The following is a 22,272-nucleotide window of genomic DNA, read 5'->3' on the forward strand; positions in this document are numbered from 1 at the left end:
TTTTTCCAGAACTGTTCTTTGAGGTTTCAGGCTGCTGGAAGGGAAGGCTGAACGCCAGAAACAGAATTATTGGTGACCCCAAAATGGAAAACTCTGTATGGCCCCAGATCAGGTTCTTTTGCTTTGTCTCCTCATTTGGAGGACCATCTTTCTCAGGGATGCTGGTGTGGCTAATGTGGGGATGATCATGGAGTTGGTCATATTTTGGGAGTGGAAGGTGGACTGACCCTGATGACCTCCCCATGGCACTGAAATAGAGCCTCTGAGGAAGGAAAGCTGGACAGGATTGGCCAGGAGGTGCTGTGTTTCATGTTGGAGACGAACGTCTTCTACACGACTTTCCCGTCAGGAAGTCTTCACCAAATGGCTGTGTCATATGAAGCTCTCTTGTTAAAGAGGCCTCATTGCTGACACCTGGCTGGCATCTCTTTTTTATTTTAGTGGTTCAGACATATTGTGTGTGTGTTCCCTCCCCTACGCCGGCCACACACACACAGTCTCTTGATCAGCGGAGAATCCTGCCATCCTCTTTAGATAATAAAAGCTCTTTATGTCACACCTGAAACTAATATTACACTGTATGTTAATGATACTTGAGGTTAAAAAAAAAAAAGCTCTTTATGCCACGTGCTTGGATAGGATTGGTCTTCCACGGAGGCAAGCATGCAGCTACCATCTCTATGTGTGGAGGGGTTCTGACTCATTCCCCTTGCCTCCTAGAGAAAACCTTTTAAACATGACCTCCAATAGCTCCTGAAGGACCTCTGTAGTGGAGGGGCATCCCATAACAACGGGCTGGATTCAACTCATTATTCTCAACGAGAAAAAAGAGGAAAATAATATTTAAATTCTGCGCCTCCACATTTCTCATTGAGGAGTGCAGGTGGGCCAGGGAGGGTGGAGGGCACCTGAGACCTGACATAGGGTGTTTGAGGATGGTGTTAAGCCACCAACATGGCCTCTCGGAACAAGTCCCCTTCTTCAGATGGTGGTTAAGTGGAGAACAAGCCAACTATTCCAGCTGCGGAAGGAAAACTGACAGTGGGCCCCACTGTCCATCTCTGATGCAGGACCTTCCCAAGGAACAGCCAAGAGTCATTTGCCTATAGTCATTTGTTCCCCTTGTTTACCCCCACACCAGCTTTGACTTTATTTAAGATCAATTTTCTTTAGACTATAAGGTTCCAGGTTTCTGAAATCCTCTACTGAAATGGAAGTGCCCTTAGAAACATTATGCCTTTAGCCTTTACCCTCGGGCTTGTTGGGCAAGTGGTGAGTGACCTGGGGGCACAGCCCCTGGGGACTGGGCTTTGGAGGAGGAGCCCAGGGAAGGTTTCCAGTCAATAGGGGGTTAGACAGGTTGGGGGGGCGGTGACCAGGACATGCTACAGAAGTTTGAGAGATGATGCTGGGCCCTTGGTTGCCAGTGCCGGACTCCTCAGCTTGCTCAGGGTGGCAAAGAGATCTCTGGGTTCTGTCTGTCTTCCACACTCCCCCGCTGGCGCCAGACACACAGTGCCCCTTCACCAATCTGGAGCAAATGCTTATCCATACCTTATCTTCAAGAAATCTAAAGAATTCTTTCCGACTCCAGGACGAATTTGTTGTTATTCACAATAAATGGTGTTCATTTATAGAATTTAGCACCTTATATATATTATCTCTGTTGGCCTTTACCCTATGAGTGTTTTATTTTACAAGTTGGGGAACGGATCCAAGAAGTGAAATGACCTAGCTGCTGCCTGCCAAGTGTGGTGGGTGCGTCGCAAATACTACTCTTCCCTCTTTGTTCATCTTACATTCTGGGTGATATTTCACCTCTGCCCTTAGCAATCGGGCAGCTGCTGTTCCTGCTCTTAATTTTCGTAAAAAGCTGTAGTTTGAAATGTGGAATGGACAAGGTAGGAATGGAAAATTTGGGGGTACGGAAACTGTGTCGCTGAGTAGTTAAGTCCAACTTTATTTTAGATTGTGGGAAAATAAAGATAATGCTTTTATGCTTGGCAAACTGTAGCCTCCAGGCAGCGAAAATTGCACAGTGAAATCAACAAAAGGGAAGCACCTTAAGGTGAGGAAAGACCCAAGCAGAGTCCATTTAACATATTTTCCATATGTATATGCTGCTTCAGTGCAGAAAGGTAGCCTTCCAGAGGAGAGAGGGAGTATAATGCTAAGAACGATATTCTTTAGTTCACATCCCACATCGTGGCAGGACCCAGCCCCTCCCAGTGACACCCATGAGTTGCGTTGCCACATGCTCCTTGGCACCCCACTAACAGAAGCTTCTGCCTGGGGCAGACTTACTCTGAATTTTCCCTACCAAATATAGACTAATATCAAACAATGCTGCAAATTCTTACTAATTCCCAAAGTGGACAGCTCAAATGTCCTGAGTTTTGTCAACATTCTGGGTTGGGTTTTTATGAGAATGGAGGGTGGTGAGTAAGCAGAAAGAAAAAAAAGTTCTTTTTAAGAGCTTGTGTGGTTTCTGTGAGTACAGTTCAGTCCATTCTCTTCGTATCCATCCCTCAGGTGCTACAGATCTGTGGCTAGATCTGTGGCTCTGTGTAGTGCTGGCCTTTGCCTTTTCTCCGTCACCTCCCAGTGTCCACAAACAGAAAGCACCCGGGTGGGGCTTTGATTATCGGGTGCCGCACATCCACAAACAGCCCAGCACCTGGGCCAGATTGTCAGGTGCAGGCTGAGATTTGGCCATTTTTCTGCAAGCTCCGAAGCGGTGCTGATGCTGTTGGTTGTGGGCCCCACCTGGAGGGAGCAGTGTGGTCCTGCGGCCCTGCTCTAGCACCTCTCCTTTACTTTGTGCTTCTTTCTACGGGGAGACTAGCGTGTCGTGTGCGAGGCTTAAATTGTGTCTTGTTTTCTTCGTGAATGCTCTGCACACTATTGATCTTCCTAACCGCTCTGGTCTGACCCATTCTCCTTCTAGGACTGCCTCAAAGCCTGCCAGGAGCAGATTGAGGTGGTGCTGCTCAACAGCCTGCAGCAGTTCCGCCAGGACCAGGGGGATGGGTCCAAGTCCGAGGATGAACTGGACCAGGCCAGCACCCCTACAGACGTGCGGGATATTGACCTGTGAGGATGCAGTCGGGCCGAATGGGAGAGACGTATTCCCATCTGCTCTCTCCTTCTCTCTGGTTGTGTTTTGTTCTTTATGTTTTAGGATGAAACTTAAAAAAAAAAAAAAAAAAAAAATTCAGCCCCCACCTAGAGCATATTGAAAGATCTTTTAGAAGTGAGAGAAAAAGGTCCTATAAAACAGAGTAACAAAAAAGCATTTGGTGCCTATTTGAAGTACAACAGAAGGGAATCCCTTGTATATGCGAACAGTTATTGTTTGATTATGTTAAAATAGTAAAATGCTTACAGGAAAACCTGCAGAGTAGCTAGAGAAAATGTACGCCTGCAAATATGGGAACAAATTAGAGGAGGCTTTTTTTTTTTCATGTTATGAACTAGCATGTACACACCCCTTGTAGGATAATTTCAAGGAACTGCGTGTGCCATTTATGGCATTATTAGATTGCAAAGCAATGAACTCAAGAAAGAATTAGAAATAAGGGACACGATAGGGAGGGGAGTACAAAACAATCTCTCTCAACCTGATTGAACCATTTTGGAGGTAGAAGCACCTTTGCTCTCGACCACCTGTTTATTACTAAGTCAGGAGCATAGCTGAATCTCTAGTACGAACTCTTGCTGTCTACAGTAGCTGCTACCTAAAAAAATATGTTTTATTTTGCCAGTTGGACACAGGTGGTTGGATTCTGGGTTTCATGTGTTTTTGACATCTTGCTTCTTCTTCCAAACGTGGTTCGTGGCGGACACCACCATATTTTCATCAAACGGGGCAATCTAGCTTTGGGCCATAACCAAAACTCCTATGAAATGGAGGCAGATGGGGAGCAAGGGTGGGATCTGGAATGGAATCTCTTCTCTATGGAATCTTTTCTCTTAATGTATTCAAGAGGGTAATGTGACCTTGGCATCCTTTATTAAAAAACTGATTTTTGGTGCTGATTGGCATGTCTGGTCCACAGTTTAGCATTGTTATAAACCATTCCATTCGAAAAGCACTTTGAAAAATTGTTCCTGAGAGATAGATGGGATGGTTTATGCAAGTCATGCTGAATAGACTCCTCCCTTCTTCTCCTGTGCTCCTCCTCCCCTCCTGCCCCCAGTCGCATGACTATTCACTTCTGGTATCTGACATTCTCTGTACACAGTTCTGGTATCCCTACCAGGACCCAAGAGACACCCCTTTCCACTGACATTCCCATCACAACATTCCTCCAAAAAGCCTACAAAGATCTGTTATCATTTTGATGGCAAAGAAAGATCTTAATTCCCATCTATAGACTTCTCCTTTGGACATGGAAAGAAAAGTTCTTGCTGGTGCAGACAGACAGCTGAATATCAGAGTGTGGCATTTTGTTCCCTTTTCCGTTTTTCGTTAATTTCATTGCAAAGTTGTATTCAGCGTACTTGAATTTTTTTTTCCTCTCCACTTCTTAGAGGCATTCATTTAGCAAAGAGGTTGGAGCAACAACTTTTTTTTTTTTTTGCACAATTATGATTGACAGGTAATGAAGCTATTAAAATATTTTCCTTTTTAAGTTAGAAAGAAAAATCAGAACAGGGCTGCTTTGAAGAATTATTTTATACACAGATTCTGCCTTGTTTCGTAGTATGAGGGTTGAAGATGGAGAAAAATCTAAGGGTCTCTTATTTTTCATTTTATTGTGTTCAGTTTTTTATGATTATTTTTTTTTTGCGCTGCTAAGAAGCTAAGATCATTCATTCTTATTCACATTAACAGTACCTAGCTGTAATGTTTCACAGAGTGTGCTGCTATTTTATAAACATTTTTATAATATATTATTTTACTGCTTAAATTCCAAGTCCTGAAGTAGATGGTTGAGATAGGAGTTCTTCGTACTGGAAAAGCCCTTCCATAGTTTTTCTTCTGGTAGCGTATTCATGGTTTGGGTTTTTTTTTTTTTTGTTTGTTTGTTTGGTTTTTTTTTTTTAATCCTTTTTGGTTCTCTCTCTTTCTCTCTCTCTCTCTCTCTCTCACTCACTCTCTCTCTCTCTCTCATATTCTTCAAAGACAGCATTCTTTACCTCAGGTTTACTGGACAAAGTCAATAGCTACAAAAGAAAATGATTCACATTTTTGTTTTCATAATACCTCACAACCACATAGTTTCTGCTTGGGAGCCGTTATAGTGTGGGGAAAGGAGAAGTTGGCGAGGGGGCCACAAGCCCCTCTCAGGTGGAGGGTCGGGTGGGTTTGGCCCTGGGGTCTGACACCCAGGGACCTCTTCAGTCATGAAGGTCATCAGGCTTCCATTTTGACTCCGGTATCCTCATCATGATGGAAAAAATACAATTGAACCATGGGATTTCCCCTCCCCCAACCCCCAGGGCAGATGTTCGGCACAAACCTTCATGCAGTGAACTAGGAAGTCATAACTAGCACTTAGGTACCAGGCATCAGGAGACAGGTTGAAAAGAGTTCTAGCAGGCTATTTGGAGATCATCTTGTGGCCCTTTCTTAAAACAGGGCTTTCATCTGCTTTTCTCTTTCCCCTCCCCTGATATGGCCATCCCCAGTTGGATCATCTCCGAGACTTTTATAGGCCTGGATCTGTGGGCATGTGAATCGGCAGCATGTAGGATCACAAGGGTTCCTTCTCCCACCTGTCTCTAGACTGCAGCAGGCCAGCCCCTCTGCTAAGTGGCACTCAGTGGTGTTCAGGCTTTGCATTGCATCGAATTGGCATGATTGGGAAACTAGGTCAGATGAGTATTAGAATGGTGGTGGGAGGGAGGTGGAGAGGCTGCGTCTCTACAGAGATGCCACTCCGGGTGAGTCTGTGTCTCTTGAAGTATGTTTGGAAGGGTTCAGGATTTGGCGAGTTAGTACGACCCTAGAATTCTAGGGAGTTTCTGGTAGGACAGTGGGTGGTGAATTCTGAAGTTTCAGAGAGGACAGCTGAGCAGCCAGGGTTTTGTCAAGAGCTCACTTTGCATGGGACCCTCTTTCGGGCCCTGAGGAGTAACACGGAATGGAAACGAGGCGCGGTCCCTAAAGTCCTTAGGAGTCTTGGAGCCTAAAGAAAGCAAGGTACAAAGTCACCTAACAGTGACTGTCCCTACGCTCAAACAGCAGCGGCAAATGAGAGAAGCTGACTGATGAATGAGGAAGGGAACAGACCTGCAGACTCTCCCAGTCTGTTATCCTGGAGCCTGGGTGCCATTGGGGCCTTCTGATCTTTTTCTCCTTCTTTTCTTCGGGGCCTAGTGTGATGGGACGGGTTGCTGATGGGGAAGGTGCTAGGTCTTTTGGGTTTTCTGCCCTACCCCCTCCTTAAACAAAAGAAAGAAGCTTGGATTTGTTACAGTAGCTGATGCCCTCTCCTTAGATCTTGGTCTCCTTGCTAGGAGTTTTTGCATGAGAGGAAAGTCAGCTCTCCCCCATGGATTTTTCTTCTCTTTCTCACCTCCCACAAATGGGGTTCCAGGCCTATTCTGGTCATCTGCTACTTTGTTGTCCTTTTATCTGTTCTTCCTCCTCTCTGGGCTTTTGGTTTTTGGTTTTGGGGTTGGTTTGTTTTTTGTTTTGTTTTGTTTTACTTTGTTTTTGGTCATTGTTGTTAACTGTTTTTCTCCATCAGTGGGGGCTAAATTGTTCCCCTAGCCTGCCAAATTTTATTCCTTCCCCTATTTTGGCCAAATCCCAGGGGGGAAAATCCTAGTATGCCAAAAATATATGCTAAGCATAATTCAATTCCATGCAGGTTCCTAAGAGCCAAGAAGCCTGCAGGTGGAAGCAGGGGACAGGTCCCTCAGTAGAATGTCTTCCTGTGTTCAGCGGAGGGATCCTCAGAGAAAGGGGCTTGTCTTAAAGGAGGCTTTATTCTGGAACTGCCCCAGGACCCCACTGAAGAGCTCACCATGTCTTCTAGTCAGATCCCCTTTGGTCTACGTGCTCTGTACAAGAGGCTCTTGTTTTGCTTCTTTTCCCAGGCAGGTTAGGGCCATGCATGGCTCAGAGGAAGCAACCCTGACAGCGTTGCACTGCATCCCTTTGCCAGCAGGATAGGCTTCTCTTCAGAGGGAGTTGTAGCTTTCCTGTGGCCTGGCACCCTCTGGGCCTTTCCACACTGCCCCCGGGGGGAGCTCTAGGACTGCGGTGAAGAGCATTAGGCAGGATTGGATGACTTTCTCAAAGAGGGTGGGGGTATTTTCTCTCCATGGGCCACAGGGGGCAAGGCTGGGAGAAGAAATAGACTTGCACCTTATATCATGTAAATAATGATTTTCTAGTTCAAGAAGATAATATTGGTAGTGTGGTAATGGGTGGTAGGAATGGGGAGGAAGTCTGAGTAAGCCTGTTGGTTTCTAAGCCAAAAGGATTCCTCTTTGTTTATCTTTGAGACAGTCCAACCCTGAGAATAGCTTTAAAAGGGAAATTAGTGCTGAGACAGTAAAGTCCCCCTAAGCCGACAAACTGTAGCTATAGAATGAGTGCAGGCTTCTATTGGTGTGGGCTCGGAGCAGCTTGTAAGAGCCACTCATGCTGTCATCCACTTGTACAAGATAGGGCAGGAAGATTCAGGAGGATGTTTATGACTTTCTGATACCATGTGGCTTTTCATGATTCTGGATTCGAAACAACCCAGAACAGTCCTTTAAGCTGGAGCTATTCTCATACAGTTGTGTGTCTCTGCTTTTAGACTTGGCTGGACTATCAGACTCGATTCTTGGCTCAGGTTTCAAGAAGCCATCAGCAAATGTACACATGCACGCTGTAGTTGCAACGTTTATCCCTTTGCCTGCAGCCTACTTTGGGGAAAAAAGTGCCTTACTGACTGTAGCCATTACAGTATCCAATGTATTTTGACAGGTGCCTGTCCTTAAAAAAAAAAAAAAGTTTTTGTTTTGTTTTTTTTTAATTGGTTTTTGTTTCTTACTGTTGGCCAACTCTTAAATCCCCAGCAAATCACTGGGCCATTGGATTTTTTCCATTATGTTCATTACCCTTGTACCGTGTACCTCAGATCTCTTTCTCTCTCAGTTACAGTTTCTCGTCTTGGACTTCTTTTATTATTATTATAATTTTTTTTTTGCTTTAAAATGAGTGTGATGCCATATCGAGTCAATGTTATTCTCTCACAGTGTACTCTATAAGAGGTGTGGGTGTTTATTTGGTCGGGATGCTAGCAAGTGCTAAAGTAGCATGATCGGTATAAGCAAAAGGTTTTTAGGAAGTATGGAAAAATGTTTTATTGGTTATGATGGTGACATGGTATAGTCAGCTGCCTTTTAAGAGGTCCTGTCTGTTCAGTGTTAAGTGATTTTTAAAAATAATGGCCTGTTATTCTGACCAGCTTAAAGATGGATTTGCAAATGGTTTTGGATGCAATTAGGTTATGCTATTTGGACAATAAACTCACCTTGACCTAAATTCTCTGGCCACTTTGACTTATTTATAGACCAGCAGCCCTCAGAATAGAACGCATTTTCTCATGTCAGAACTCAGATTGGCAACAATTGGTAGTGGCATAAAACAAATCCTAACCTGGAGGGTAATCTACATGTGTATATGTGTTATTAAAAATAATTGGCAACCCTTTTTTCTCCATTTTGGGTCCCCTGGGGAGCTGGGTCATAAACTAGAAGCTTCAGCCCACCTTCCTGAGGTGGGCAAATCCCTGCTGTTACGACTGGGCTTAAGTCCTGATTATTGCCAGCTATTCACTCTTGTTATGAGTGAGTATTTCCTGCCTTGGGAGGTGCCAGAGGCACTGGGTGCCATCTCCAGATTCTGGGCAGTCTCTGGAGAACTCTACGTCTGTAGGTTTCTTGGCTCCAGTCTGCCACTCTTCACAGCTCCCACCTGATTCCTGATCTGGCCTTTAACTCTCCTGTGAGGACTGGGCCATAATTACTCTTGGGGGAGGAGTGGTGAGACAGAGCCTAGGAAGAGGGTAGGAGAGTCAACACTTAATGAATTGCCAGGCCCCGGTCCTAGCTGCTTGTGGACCTCAGCTCCTCAGACCAGCCTTTTTCACAAAAGTGATGAGTAATGCAAAGGGCAATGGCTTCATAGCCATTTTGATGTTGCTATAAACATTCCTGCTTGGTAGAGTTCTCTGTCTCTCTCAGAGGCATTGGAGGCTGTTTCCAGCTTATTTCTGACCTGAACTGCAACAGTAATATTAATACTGGTCATTTGGAAAGTCCAGATTAAGACATTGCCTGTTAAGTAACTCCACCAAACAGGATTTCTAATCATACAAGGACCCTAGAAATTTTCCTTTATCTCCATCCCCCACTGACAGTCACCAATGGTGACAAGCAGGAATAGCTTTTTTTCTTGAGTTTCTGCCTAGTGGAGTCTGCGAGGTCTCTTGGGAGTTTCCAATGACTCTGGTTGCCACTCTTAACCATCCATGGAATTCTCTTCTGTACCACCTGACCTGTTATACAGCTGGGTCCCTCCCCCCTCGTCCCCCAACTGTTTGGCCTGCAGTATTGGTGCCTATCTGTTACTAACACTATAACACCACTCCTTCCAAATGCCATCCGGTAGCCCCGCAGGCTTCTCCCATTCAGAACTGTGGATGTTTAAGGGTGGGAAGGAAGCTGACAAAGCTGGCACTCCATTCCCCACAGCTGGCTAGTGATAAATCTAAGGGCCCCTTTACATGCTCTTTCAGAGGCATCTCATCATACACTTGAAAAATCTCAAACCTGAGGCAAAGACAAAAGTGCACTCTCTCAAAGTGGAAGGAGCAATGGAGTGAAGAACTAGAAATACCAGGTCTTTTGTGCTCTACTGACTACTTTCATGTTTCTTACGACTTTCCTAAAGATCAGGAACTTTTATGCAGTACACAGAGGTAACACCAAAATAAAGCGTCCCAATTGGCTTACTAATACTCAACACACTGCCATGAAACGAGTATTCAAAACTGAGTATCACACCTGATTTTTTCTTCCCTGCTACTATGGTGCAGGCGACAGGATGGGTTTCCCGAAGCAAATGAGTTTTAGGAAAACCCTTCTGGTGAGATGCAGCACAGTTTGGAAACAACAGTAGAAACAATATGACCTTGTCCAAAAATAAAGGGATGGGAAATGGATGGGTAATGCAAATTAAAAGTGAAGGGAAAATATTCAAATAGCTTGACGAACATACATAATATAACGAATTTGAAATGCTGCAAACAGACATTATCCTCACAAAACAGGATGAACTCAGCTACAAACACTAATTTGGGATTCCCACCCACCTAATTCGTCCTAGGCTCAAAGAACTAAGGCTGGTACTTTCCAGAGGATGATTGGTGGCTTTCACACTCAGGGCCCTGGGGGCCTCCCCCGCACGGAGGACAGAGGACAGGCAAGGTCCATCAGCTCTGACTGCAGGCTCAGTCAAGCAGCCCTAGTGGCCTGAGAAGGCAAGGCAGAGGTCGGCTGTCCCCTCTGACCCCATCTCAGCATCCCCCTGGAGCTTTGAGTTTCTGATTATCCAAAACATGGCTTCCATCTCACTTGTGATTTGCCTTGGCTTTCTCTGACATGTCGCCCTCATCCCTGATTACCCTCTGGCCCCTTTGTGGAGTCAACAGAGGTCTAAACATGCGGTGCTTCCTGGCAAGTCCACTAGGTGGCGCTAACACCCCAGGTGAGAACAACTTACAAACTGATCCCTGCACAGCCAGGTGCAGGGAGACTGCCCAGAACCAAGCCCTCTCTCTGGCCACGGGAGGGCCCAGCGGTTCCCTCACCTGCTTCTCTCTCAGTTACTACTACTACGACATTCTGACTCCATCTGGGAATGGTTGGTGGGATTCATGACTTCTCGTTCCTCTCTGTGATTGGCCACCTGGCAGCCTGCGGACATACTCAGCTGGGCGCCCACTGTGATATAAGTTGCCTTGGACTTACTTGCTAACGTAAGATGAGAGCTTTCACATACAAGTCAGGATTTTAACTACTCTTGGTAAATCCACGTCCTGGCAACGACCGGCCTGAGGGGCAGTCAGGGCTGCAGCCAAGGATGGTCTGACCCCTTCTCTGCTCCCCAACACCCACTGAACCTGGTTCACTCACTGACATCACTTGCGTGCCCCCTACCGTGCTTGCACCTCTGCAGCCTCTGAAATGTTTCTGTCTTACCAGTCTGCTATGAAGTAGGACCCCCTGCACGCCTCAGGTGGAGCAGTACAGGTCTGGGACTCTCCCTCCACTTTTTTGTCCCAAATACAGACTACAGACCTCTACTCCTCATGAGGCTTCATAATATCCTTTCCCTCTTTATGGGTTTTTAGTTATCAGATACCTGGGTGCTGGGCCAGATTTTTGAAATTCCTTCCAGACCCTAGTACTCAGTCCACACTGAGGTCTGCAGGTAGGCCAGGTGGACAGGGTTCAAGATGAGCTTTTTCTCTGTTTCTGTAGCCACTTTTCCTTCTTGTGGTATCTCAGTGACCCCACAAGAAGATGCCCCTCTAAGATTTTTAGATCTGTTGATACAATACAAATCCCGTGGCTATTTCAGTGATCTTGTCCATTAAAGTGACATGTAGGGCTCCCTGGCACTGCTCATTCTTCCAACAGACTGTGTAGGGCTGGTCAGATGCCAGGCATTCTGCACCAAAAACCTCATTCAACAAATATTTCTTCAGCATCTACTTTTCCAGGAACAACGTCCCTGCACTGCTTGATCTCAATGGTCAATGGCAGAAACAGACAAGTCACAGGACGCCTGCTACTGAATGTAGTGGCAAACAACACAGCACTCTTGCAGGCTTCCTGCTCTGGAATCCCCATTGGTCCACTACACTAGCTTTGTAGTGAGCCGGGTCCTTCATCTTTGAAATGGGGCAAAATAATAATAGTACTTCCTGAGTTAATCCATTTGAGCGCTTCAGCATGCCTGGCATATAGCCAGAGCTTGATAAATAGTAACAGTCCTCAGGCTAAGGTGGTATGTGAGACAGGCACCTAATTCAGTCTTTAAAAATGAATGTCACCGGCAGGTACCAATTGTTTACCTACTCAGCCCAGCCAATAAGGCAGCATTTTGTGGTTTTAAAGGAGTCCTTCCCGAGCAACCTATGTAATCCACACAACTGACTATGCATCTGATACTTCATTTTGTGATGAAGTGTCTGGAGGGTCACGCAGCTCAGGGTAAGTTATCAGAGTTGGACCAGAACCCAGCTGTGGCTGACTTAAATGGTACGTATCCACCCCCCACCCCACCCCAGGATACCACTCGTTAAAATCACCCAATGGAATGTTCCCTTCAATGAAGACAAGGTCCAAAGAGAAAAAAAAGGGCTTTGAAGTCTAAGGAGAAGTGTTTGGTGGATTTAAACTCTGAAAGTGGCATTTTTGCCTTGCCTCTAAACCGAGAAGCAGTGATTCTGTTCAGGTAGGTTCCTCTCAGTACATGTCGTTTGTAAATGTGTAGCCACTATGATTGTCCGCCCAGAACTCAGATGTGTAGGGATATAATTATTTTCCCCTAACTAGTTTTTACTAGAAGAATCTGCCTTTCAGGCCATTCAGTGTGTCCTCTGTCTTCCCAGGTTTGCATTCTCCTTTAGGTTTGCCTAGCCCCAGCCCTCAGGGTGGGATGGAGGGGAGGGGTGGAGATGTGATCCTCAGGCCTCCAGTTCAAGCCTGCAGAGCCCTTTCAGGATCGATGACGTTGCATACTGACGTAAGTAAATTCTTAGTCTCCTGGTCGATATTTGTAGCCATTAGAAAATTTGAAGTGTGTGAGCATTGGCCACTCCGTTGCAATCTTGCTATCAACTTACAGTGAAAGCAAAGCTTGGACTAAATTTTGCAGCACCTCCATACAGACACTAGCTGACACAGCAGGCCCTAAATGCTTAATACCTTCTGTCCCCCAGTGCTGTAATGGCACAGGACTCTGTCTCTACTGACACCTTGCATGAAGGTTTCCTTCCTCCAGGTAAATATTCCAAAGCTAGGATTCTCTTTAGAATCAGAAACAAGTGATCAGAAGGCCTCCCGATCCTATGGCTGGACAGAAGACTGTTTAAGATACGAGGTGCTGGCTATTTATTCAGCGGTGGGGAGTACCTCTGAGATGGCTTCAGCTGGTCAATATACCCATCTTGATTTCAGGGAGGCCCAGAGCTAACTTGCATTGTTATCATTGACAGGTTGTTATTTTCACCAATACAGCCTCATTTCTTAAATTCAGGACGCTAATTAAAGTATCCATGATCCGTCAAGACACCGGTAACTGAAGTTCCTGTGTGGACTATGATTCTCCCTCTGGACCACCCTTAGACTGTACATTCTTTTTTTTTAGACTGTACATTCTTGATTGAGACATATTATGGACTGGATATTTGTGTCCCTGTCCCCCCCCCCCACAGTTGTAATGGTATTTGGAGGTGGGGACATTGGGAGGTGATTGGGTTACAGATAGGATTAGGGCCCTTATAAGAAGCAGGCAGAGGGCTAGCTAGCTCTCTCTCCACCTCGTGAGGATACAAAGAGAAGCAGGTGGTCCACCACCCAGAAGAGGGCTCTCACCAGAACCTGACTATGCTGGCACCCAGTCCTGAACTTCCAGCCTCCAGAACTGTGAGAAACAAATGTCTGCTGTTCAAGCCATCCCACTGATGGTATTCCATTATAGCAGCTGGAGCCAACTAAGAACGCTTGTAGCATCTGGGTTATAGCTTACTTGAATCACACACGGAGTCCACATATTCTGAAATATTTCAAGAAAATTGCAAACACTGCTACTGGGCCTTTCTCGGTGATTTTTTTGCTATTCTGGAACGTAAAAGAAATATTCTGCTGTTCCCAAACTCGGCTGGGACTGTCCAGGGAACTGCACAGGGGTCTCTCCACCTCCAGGGGAGCTCCTCCTGTGAAAGGAGCAGTGCCTCCTTTCCCCCAAACCACAAAGCTTATTTCATTTAGAAAAATCACATCACTAATTTGTCCCTACTTAGAGACCCACTGACACTCCTTCCCTTCCTCTCAGCCAGGAGAATTTTTCTTTCTTTCTTTTCTTTTCTTTTCTTTTCTTTTCTTTTCTTTTCTTTTCTTTTCTTTTCTTTTCTTTTCTTTTCTTTTCTTTCTTTTTTTTTTTTTCAGGAGAATTTTTCTAGTCCAGGGCAGGAGCCTTCACGACACAGTCACTTAAGCCTTTATTTATGTCAAGATTACTTTCATTATCCTCTAGGGACAGAGATTCTTTTCCTAGCCTCTTTCTTGTCACTTTCCCGTCCCTAAAAAAGGGGACACAGGATAAAGGACCAAAAAAATTCAGGGGAAAAATACTGTAGGAAAAACACTGACTACTATTCAAAAAATCCTATCCTACCAGGATTGTAGTTGCCAAAGGCCCTGCAAGGGTTCATGCCAATCTTAGGTTAGGATTGCCCAGCACTGGAGGCACTGAAGTGGTCTGAGAACAAGGCTTCTGCAGCTTTCCATTTGTGGCTTAGTTTAGTGAGCTTCTGAGCATCTTGGTTAATACTTTCCTGGAAAGTCTTGATGCTTTAGATAGTCTAAAAACAATAATTCAGGGGTGCTTGGCTGGTTCAGTTGGAAGAGCATGTGACTCTTGACCTCAGGGGTCATGAGTTTGGGCCCCACATTGGGTATAGAGGTCACAAAAAAAAATTGAAAAAAAAAGCAAAAACAATTATTATATTTTCCATATATCTCTGTAAAGTCAAAATGAAGACACTATGGAAGATTTGCTTTGATATGTCATTTCCTACCACCTTATTTGCTTCATACTCTAAATCTTTACAGATACTAGGGTCAAGAGACCGGGATTTTAGGGTCGTAAAAGTCTTCTTTTTTCCTTAGCATTCTGACAGAGCTGTGGCAAAAGTAAGACCCTTGGCCTTCCCACTCACTACCCTCCACCCCCCACACTGGTCCTGGCTCTCTGCCTGCAGTATTATTGACTATATCATACATTTGTATGTTTCATATAAATTGTCACATGTATTGTGATGGGGAGTCAGGGTGTCGTAGTGGACAGAGTCTCACTTAAGCAAGAAGATCTAGGTTTGAATCCCTGGGTTTCCACTGAGTAGCAGGAAGATCTCTGACTTTCCTTGTTCTTTTATAAAACAGGAAACCTCACTGGATTAAGAAGATTAAGTTAGTTCACGTAAAGTGTACTACATAAGAAGAACAAGAATTGGCCAATCTGAATACATGCAAACATATCAATACTGTGTGAATTGTTTTTAAAGGTGTTATATATGCAATTGTTAATTTCCCAGGAGGCCAGGGTGGAGGGGGTGGTTGTTTGTCTGTGGATCCTGATGGAGGAGGCTACTCTTGATCTCATAGCAGTAACATCATGAGCATTTATAATTTTCATAGTATTCTCCTTGTGCTGCTGCCATTTTTCCAAACAGCAATGAACTCGGGCTTGGGGAAAGTTCTTTTGCGCAGTAGGTGACAAGCTCAAAGGCAAGGCATGAAAAGGGATTAGTGGATACATGTAGTCAAATAAAGGGGAGTTCCCCAGAAGCACGTCAGGCTGAGAAGGCATCCTTCCACTGTCCATCAGTAGAAAAGCTATTTGACTGACAGATATGATTTTTTTGGAACAAGCAATAATGGAGAACTATGGATGACAGATGTCAGATGTTGGCAGAGTGGCTGCCAAAACAAATCTCCCTCCACCTTCAGACATCAAGATGATGGAGGACTGGGCACAGTTGGACTGGCAGCTCCTTCTTGCTCGGATCATCGGTCACATTATTATTTCTCAGTCACTGGACAAAGCAGATGGTTTACCATGTATTTGTGATTTTCTATTGGCCTAGAAATTGTTTTTCCATCAGGGTACGGCATGTAATCAATTATGACAGTGGGTGGGGCAAGGAAATCCCTGCCAGTAAAAGTCCAAGGCTTTCTCTTTTATTAAATTTGCATAAACCACTCTAATTTCCAACTTAAAAGCAATAGAGGGAAAAAGCAGAGTAGTGTTGTTAGAAATAACTTGGGTAATTGCAAAACCACAATTCTTAGTTGGTCCTGGAGTCTCTCAGTTTATAATCGTATCTGGTGTCAGTTTTGTCTGTCCATTGTTAGTCTTAACATTTTCTTGTCTTTGTTCTGGTCTTATACAGCTTTATCTTATAATAATAAAATGAAGGGATGCCTGGGTGGCTCAGTGGTTGAGCATCTGCCTTCAGATCAGGTCGTGATCCTGGGGTCCTGGGATCAAGTCCTCCGTTGGGCTCCCTGCCGGGAGCCTGCTTCTCTCTCTGCCTATGTCTCTGCCTCTCTCTGTGTCTCTCATGGATAAATACATAAAACCTTAAAAAAAATCATAAAGTAACATAATCAGAGCCAAACTCTGTAAAAGTAAACAGAACAAATACCGAGAATACACATACCCATCAACTCAGATTTCTTTTTGAATATTCAGTTCTACTATATTAAATGCTAATAATCCTAAATTGGCTTGCCTTGGCATGGGCGAGTGGCTACCTACAGAGAACAATATACACATTCTCTCTCAGCCACCCTCTGAATGGGTTTTCCTTCTAAAAGGCATCTTGCATATATTTATGGAAAAAGTCCCTTAGTAATAAAAACAGCACAAGCATTTTTAAAATTATAAATATCACCTAGGGAAATCTTTGACACAAATAACATGTTTCTTCTTGTCTTTTTTTCAAATGTATTTTTTCTTATAATATCAGGCTCACAGTGAATAGTTTTCTATCCTTTTTTTTTTTTCATTTAATCATGAATCAGAGGAATGTTACCATATCATAGATATTCCTTAGGAACATGATTTCCAATGGTGGTAAATACTGAGTTCCTATGATGTGTCTGGCACTACTCTAAGCACTGAAGACAGGAAAGAGAACAAGCTACACCCTAGCCTCAAGGAATTTACATGCCAGCAGAGACAAACAGGTGATCAACTTGTAAAAACAGTAAATGCATGAGATAGTTTCAGATAAAATGGGATGATAGTGACCAGGCAGGCTACTTTGCTTGAGTGAAGGCCTCTTGACAAGGGGACTTGAGTCAGGATCTGAAAGCTGGAAGGGAATAACCACTTAAACATCTTGGGAAAGAGCCTTGTAAGCAGAAAGAACAAAAACTGCAAAGACCCTGAGACAGGAATGAGCACGTCGTGGTCGAGGAACAGAAAGAAGCATGATAGCTAGGGCTTGGTGAAGAAGGGCAGTGGACAGAGAGATGGGAGTGGAGACCTAGAGGGAGCCCAAGTCACATAGGCCTTGTAGGAGTTCAGTAAATAGTTGGGACTTTGTTCTAGCAACAATGAGACTCCATTAGAGAATTTTCCAGCAAGGGGCTGGTACGACTTGATTATAAAGACATCCCTTTGGCACATGAGTAGGAGATGCTATGTAGTCTACAAGAGCACAGGCTCCCATGGTCATGCAGACAAGAGATGAGGGAGCTAGAATAGGATGTAGCAAGGTCACAAGGAAGAGTGATGGACTCAACACATAACTCGGCGATAAAGCACACAGAAATTTTTTTTTTCTTAGCTTTTAGATTTATTGATTGATGAAGAATTGAGCAACATAATAAGTAAGCTTGATTCAGACATACATAGAGCTCTACACCCATAATGAATAAACCCACATTCTTCCTGAGCACATGAGACATTTATACAAAATGACCATGGATGAGTTGACAAAATGAGTATCCATAAATTTCAAAGATGTTTATCTTTAAAGATCTTTGAAGTCCTATAGATTTAAGTCTGTAACTATTTCAGTCTTAATCTAAGAATAAGAAAAAAAACCCATTAGTTAAAAAAACTATAGATAAGAAGAATAGAAACTTCACTGACTCCTCTATTAACCAGCAGACCAACATTTGGCACCAATATAATTAATTTCACCCTTAATGCTATTGTTGAAAGTATTTAAATGCCTAGGAAACATGAAAACCCACGCTTTCCTCCCTAATCCCACATCACACTTGGCTCATTTTCAGTGAAGACTATAATTAAATCTTTATTTGAAAACATGACTAAAAGATTAGCACTCACTGCATTATTGAACCTACAGAAATTTGTGATGAATTTGATGGGAAGTGTTAGGTTAAGGTAAAGAATCTAGGATTACAAGGGAAACTGGGTAGGAGGTATTGCCATCAAATGAGAAAGACATGAGGAGGAGTGAGCAGTCTTAGGAGGTAAAATTCCAAGATTTGGTGTTGGACAAAGTTGGCCTGAGATGCCCACTGGAGATCCAAGCTGGGTAGGTAATGGAATGAAGGAGGATTGTGGACTGGAGATATAAATAATATATATACACCAATAGGATCACCTAGGAGACTACATGGGTAAGGAAAGAAGAGAGCTAAGGGCAGAATCCTGGGATACTCCACCATCCACAGTATTAATGGCATTGTCTACTTACTAAACATTTCTGTGTTCCCCATGTTTCTCATCAAATTTGCAGTTAAATAGGGCCATATCAATAGCTCTGGACAGTGCATAGTGGAAGCATCTAAGATTTGGTTCAAGGTTTTTTTTTCTTTGAGATTTTATTTTATTAAAATAAAAAAATAAAAAAAGATTTTATTTTATTTATTCATGAGAGACACAGAGAGAGAGAGTCAGAGACATAGGCAGAGGGAGAAGCAGGCTCCATAAAGGGAGCCTGATGTGGGACTTGATCCCAGGACTCCAGGATCACGACCTGAGCCAAAGCCGGATGCTTAACCACTGAGCCAGGCATCCCAGTTCAAGACTTTCAATTGTTCTCCTTTCCTGGCCCAGGAATCATGAATCTATGTATTTAAGTTGATATGTCTGTCAACCCTAATCCCTTAGTGACTATGTGGAACAAAGCCCCTTTTGATCCATGTCAGACATGTTACACAAGAGAGAAACTTTTATGAGTTAAGCCATGGAAAACTTCAGGCTTAATTTGTTACCTCAGCACAACTTGGCCCATCCTAACTAATTCAGAATTCCATCATACGCTATACTACAACAAAGCACTATTTTTCCTTTTTTAAAAAACAGGCATATGTGATTTGATAGGTTGTCAATGGAAGTCTATCAGTGGTTATTTCTAGTTTCTATCTAAACAAAATTTAAACCAACTTTGTGTTCATTTTAGAAGCTGAGGAGCAGGGATGCCTGGGTGATTCAGGGGTTGAGCGTCTGCCTTTGGTTCAGGGCTTGGTCCCAGAGTCCTGGGATCAAGTCCCACATTGGGCTCCCCAAATGGAGCCGCTTCTCCCTCTGCCTCTGTTTGTCTCTAATGAATAAACAGAATTAAAAAAAAAAAAAAAAAAGCTTTAGAGCAATTCTGGAATTGTTGAGTGAATAATGCAAGATTATGTCCATTCTTTCAAAGACCCTCATTTCTCAACTTTTTTTTTGTTCTTAAAGTTTATGAAAACTTTATACATATTTCTTGCATAATTCTTTAATACTGATACTTTAAATTTTCCAAATTTCTCCTGAATTAATGCTCTCCCCTTGTATCAGGTATTTTTTTAGATGTATGATGCATTTGAGAAGTTGATTATAATAGTCCTCATTCATGCATCTAACAAATTTTAATTGAGTCCCTACTGTGTTTTAAACATTTTGATAGGAGCCAGGGAAATAATGAAACAGAGCCAGTACTTAACTTCATAGTTATAGGTTTGATACCACCTGGAGCAAACTTTTCTGGGGTCAAACTCAGTTTTGAGATCTTCAGATAAGAAATCAGTTGGCTTCTCTGTGCCTTAATTTCTTCATCTATAAAGTAAAAACAATTCATACCTTGCAGTTATTTTGAGTGTTAAAAGAGACAAAGTGGATGTTTTTAATTAAGCTGTAGAAATGTACTCAGACTACCTCGAAGAGAAAAAGGTTTTTATTTATTTTTATTATTTATTTATTTTTTTAAAAAAAGGTTTTATTGTAAAAACAGAACCTGCAGAGTATCTAGTATCAGGGCAGCCCGAGAGTCTAAGAACCAGGTGGTCTCTGCATTACATGCTTAAGTCTGCTTCTGTTTGTGTGTTTACTGGTTTCTTCCATTACCTTTGCTTGTTCTTACTCCCTACTCTGTAAATCTGTTCTTGAGCATATATTATTTGTGGCTTCTGTTTCTTCATAGTTTCAGTCTGCATGCTCCTCATAGCTCAATCTTAGGTTTCTTTTGATGCTTTTTCTCTTTAGCCCTCACATATAACTACCTAATTAATTTCCTTTTTCTAGTTCAAAGTTCCAGGAGAATCTGTTGGACCGATTTATTCATTCAGGCATTCGGCACCTTTATATGAACTATCTACTATGCGTAGGCAGCATACTCCCATGGTAATTTTGGCCCCCTTTTAAGACCCTCTGAATTATCCCTTTGCCCTTATTCTGAAAATGCCTGTTTCCTTGGAAGCTTGTTAAAGATGCTCAGTTTGGCCCCCACTCCCGATCTATTAAATCAGAATCACTTTAACTAGATCCCCAGGTGATTCATAGGCCCATTCAAGTTTGAGAAGCACTGCCTTAAACTTCTAGTTCTTGAGGCTGGCTGTACATTGGAAACAGCTGGGGATTAAAGAAATTACTGATGTCTGGATCCCTCCTGCAGTCTTAGATTTAATTGTTCTGGGGTGCAGCCTGGCATTCAAAGGGTCTTAGATGATTCCAATGTGTGGGAAGGTTTGAGAATGACTAAACCAGTCCTGTGCCACCACGGACCAGCTGTGAACCTAGAATAATTGCTTAGTTTCTCTCCAGACCAGATCCCTAGCATCTTAAGTGAAGAGACCCTGTTGTGTACCTCGGACTTGTCCTGAGAGCCAAATGTGATCACACGTGTGAAACTTTTGAAATGTGTGCTTATGATCCCATGCATCACTTGACTTCTCTAAACCCATCTTTGTATATATAATTGGGGGAAAACGCATTATTAAATATGAGAATGTAAGTAAAAAACGGATGGAAAACAATATGTAGGCCAACATTATTAAGTTCTGTCATTGTAAAGCTAGCACAGGTAAGCTTACCTGTTATCTCATTTTACGTAACACGAAACTGAGAGAGAGAGAGGTTAAATAGCTCTTTCAAGGCCCTGAAAGCTGTTAAAGAAACATTATTCACCAGATGCTCTTTAAAAAATGGTGAGGAAAGGGCACTCGGGTGGCTCAGTTGCCTAAGCGTCTGCCTTCAATTCAGGTCATCCAGGATCCTGGGATCAAGCCCCACGTCGGGCTTTCTGCCCATCCAGGAGCCTGCTGCTCCCTCTCTCTCTGCCTGCCGCTCTGCCTACTTCTGTTCTTCTCCCCGCCCCCCACCCCATACATAAATTAAACCTTAAAAAAAATGGTATGGAAGATTTTACTTAAGACTACTGCAACTGAGGTCAAGACTATTGCAACGTGGAGGAGAGACTCTGAATTCAAATACAGCAGAGTTTTACAGCCAGGGGGTGTGGGGGAGGGAGGGAATGGAAACTAAGAGGAAGTTGGTTAGCTGTCAAGGGAGAGGGGGGAGAGGAACTTGAAATCAAGAGTGGAGGAAGAGGGATCCCTGGGTGGCGCAGCGGTTTGGCGCCTGCCTTTGGCCCAGGGCCGGATCCGGGAGACCCTGGATCGATTCCCACGTCGGGCTCCCGGTGCATGGAGCCTGCTTCTCCCTCTGCCTGTGTCTCTGCCTCTCTCTCTCTCTCTCTCTCTGTGTGACTATCATAAATAAATAAAAATTAAAAAAAAAAAAAAAAAAGAGGAGGAAGAGCGGCACCTGCTTGGCTCAGTGGTTGAGCACCTGCCTTCGGCCCAGGGTGTGATCCTGGACTCCCGGGATTGAGTCCTGCATCGGCCTCCCCGCAGGGAGCCTGCTTCTCCCTCTGCCTGTGTCTCTGCCTCTCTCTGTGTGTCTCATGGATAAATAAAATCTTAAAAAAAAAAAAAAATGGAGGAAGGGGAGCTGGACAAAATTCAGAGGGTGGAGGAAGAGGAGCTTGATTAGATACTAAGGGTGAGGGGATTCTCGATAAATTGGCTTCGCAGGCCAAGCACGTGGCCTAGGCTGGAAGAGCGCTCACAACACACTGGAGGAAAAGTCTGCAGCGGGAGCGCATCTGTCCAGGCGCCCGCGAGGCCGAACCTGGGTGGGTCAAGCCCGCAGACTTTGCTGACCTTACATCCCCAGTGTCAGGGGTGCACGGTAAGACCTCACAGGACCCCATGTGTCTAACACGTACACCC

The 22,272-nt window shown here is 43.8% G+C and overlaps 1 protein-coding gene across 1 annotated transcript in view; it reads left to right on the top strand.

Moving 5' to 3' along the window:
* The window catches only part of CCND2 (cyclin D2), a 30,061-nt gene extending 21,570 nt beyond the window's left edge, over positions 1 to 8,491 (top strand). Inside the window, exon 5 of the mRNA XM_038576513.1 lies at positions 2,948 to 8,491. Coding sequence (XP_038432441.1) covers positions 2,948 to 3,097 — 150 coding nt within the window. The 3' untranslated portion in view covers positions 3,098 to 8,491. The remainder of the gene's footprint in view (positions 1 to 2,947) is intronic.
* Positions 8,492 to 22,272: the final 13,781 nt, after the last annotated feature.

This window comes from Canis lupus, chromosome 27 (assembly GCF_011100685.1).
Source record: "Canis lupus familiaris isolate Mischka breed German Shepherd chromosome 27, alternate assembly UU_Cfam_GSD_1.0, whole genome shotgun sequence".
Lineage (NCBI taxonomy): Eukaryota > Metazoa > Chordata > Mammalia > Carnivora > Canidae > Canis > Canis lupus.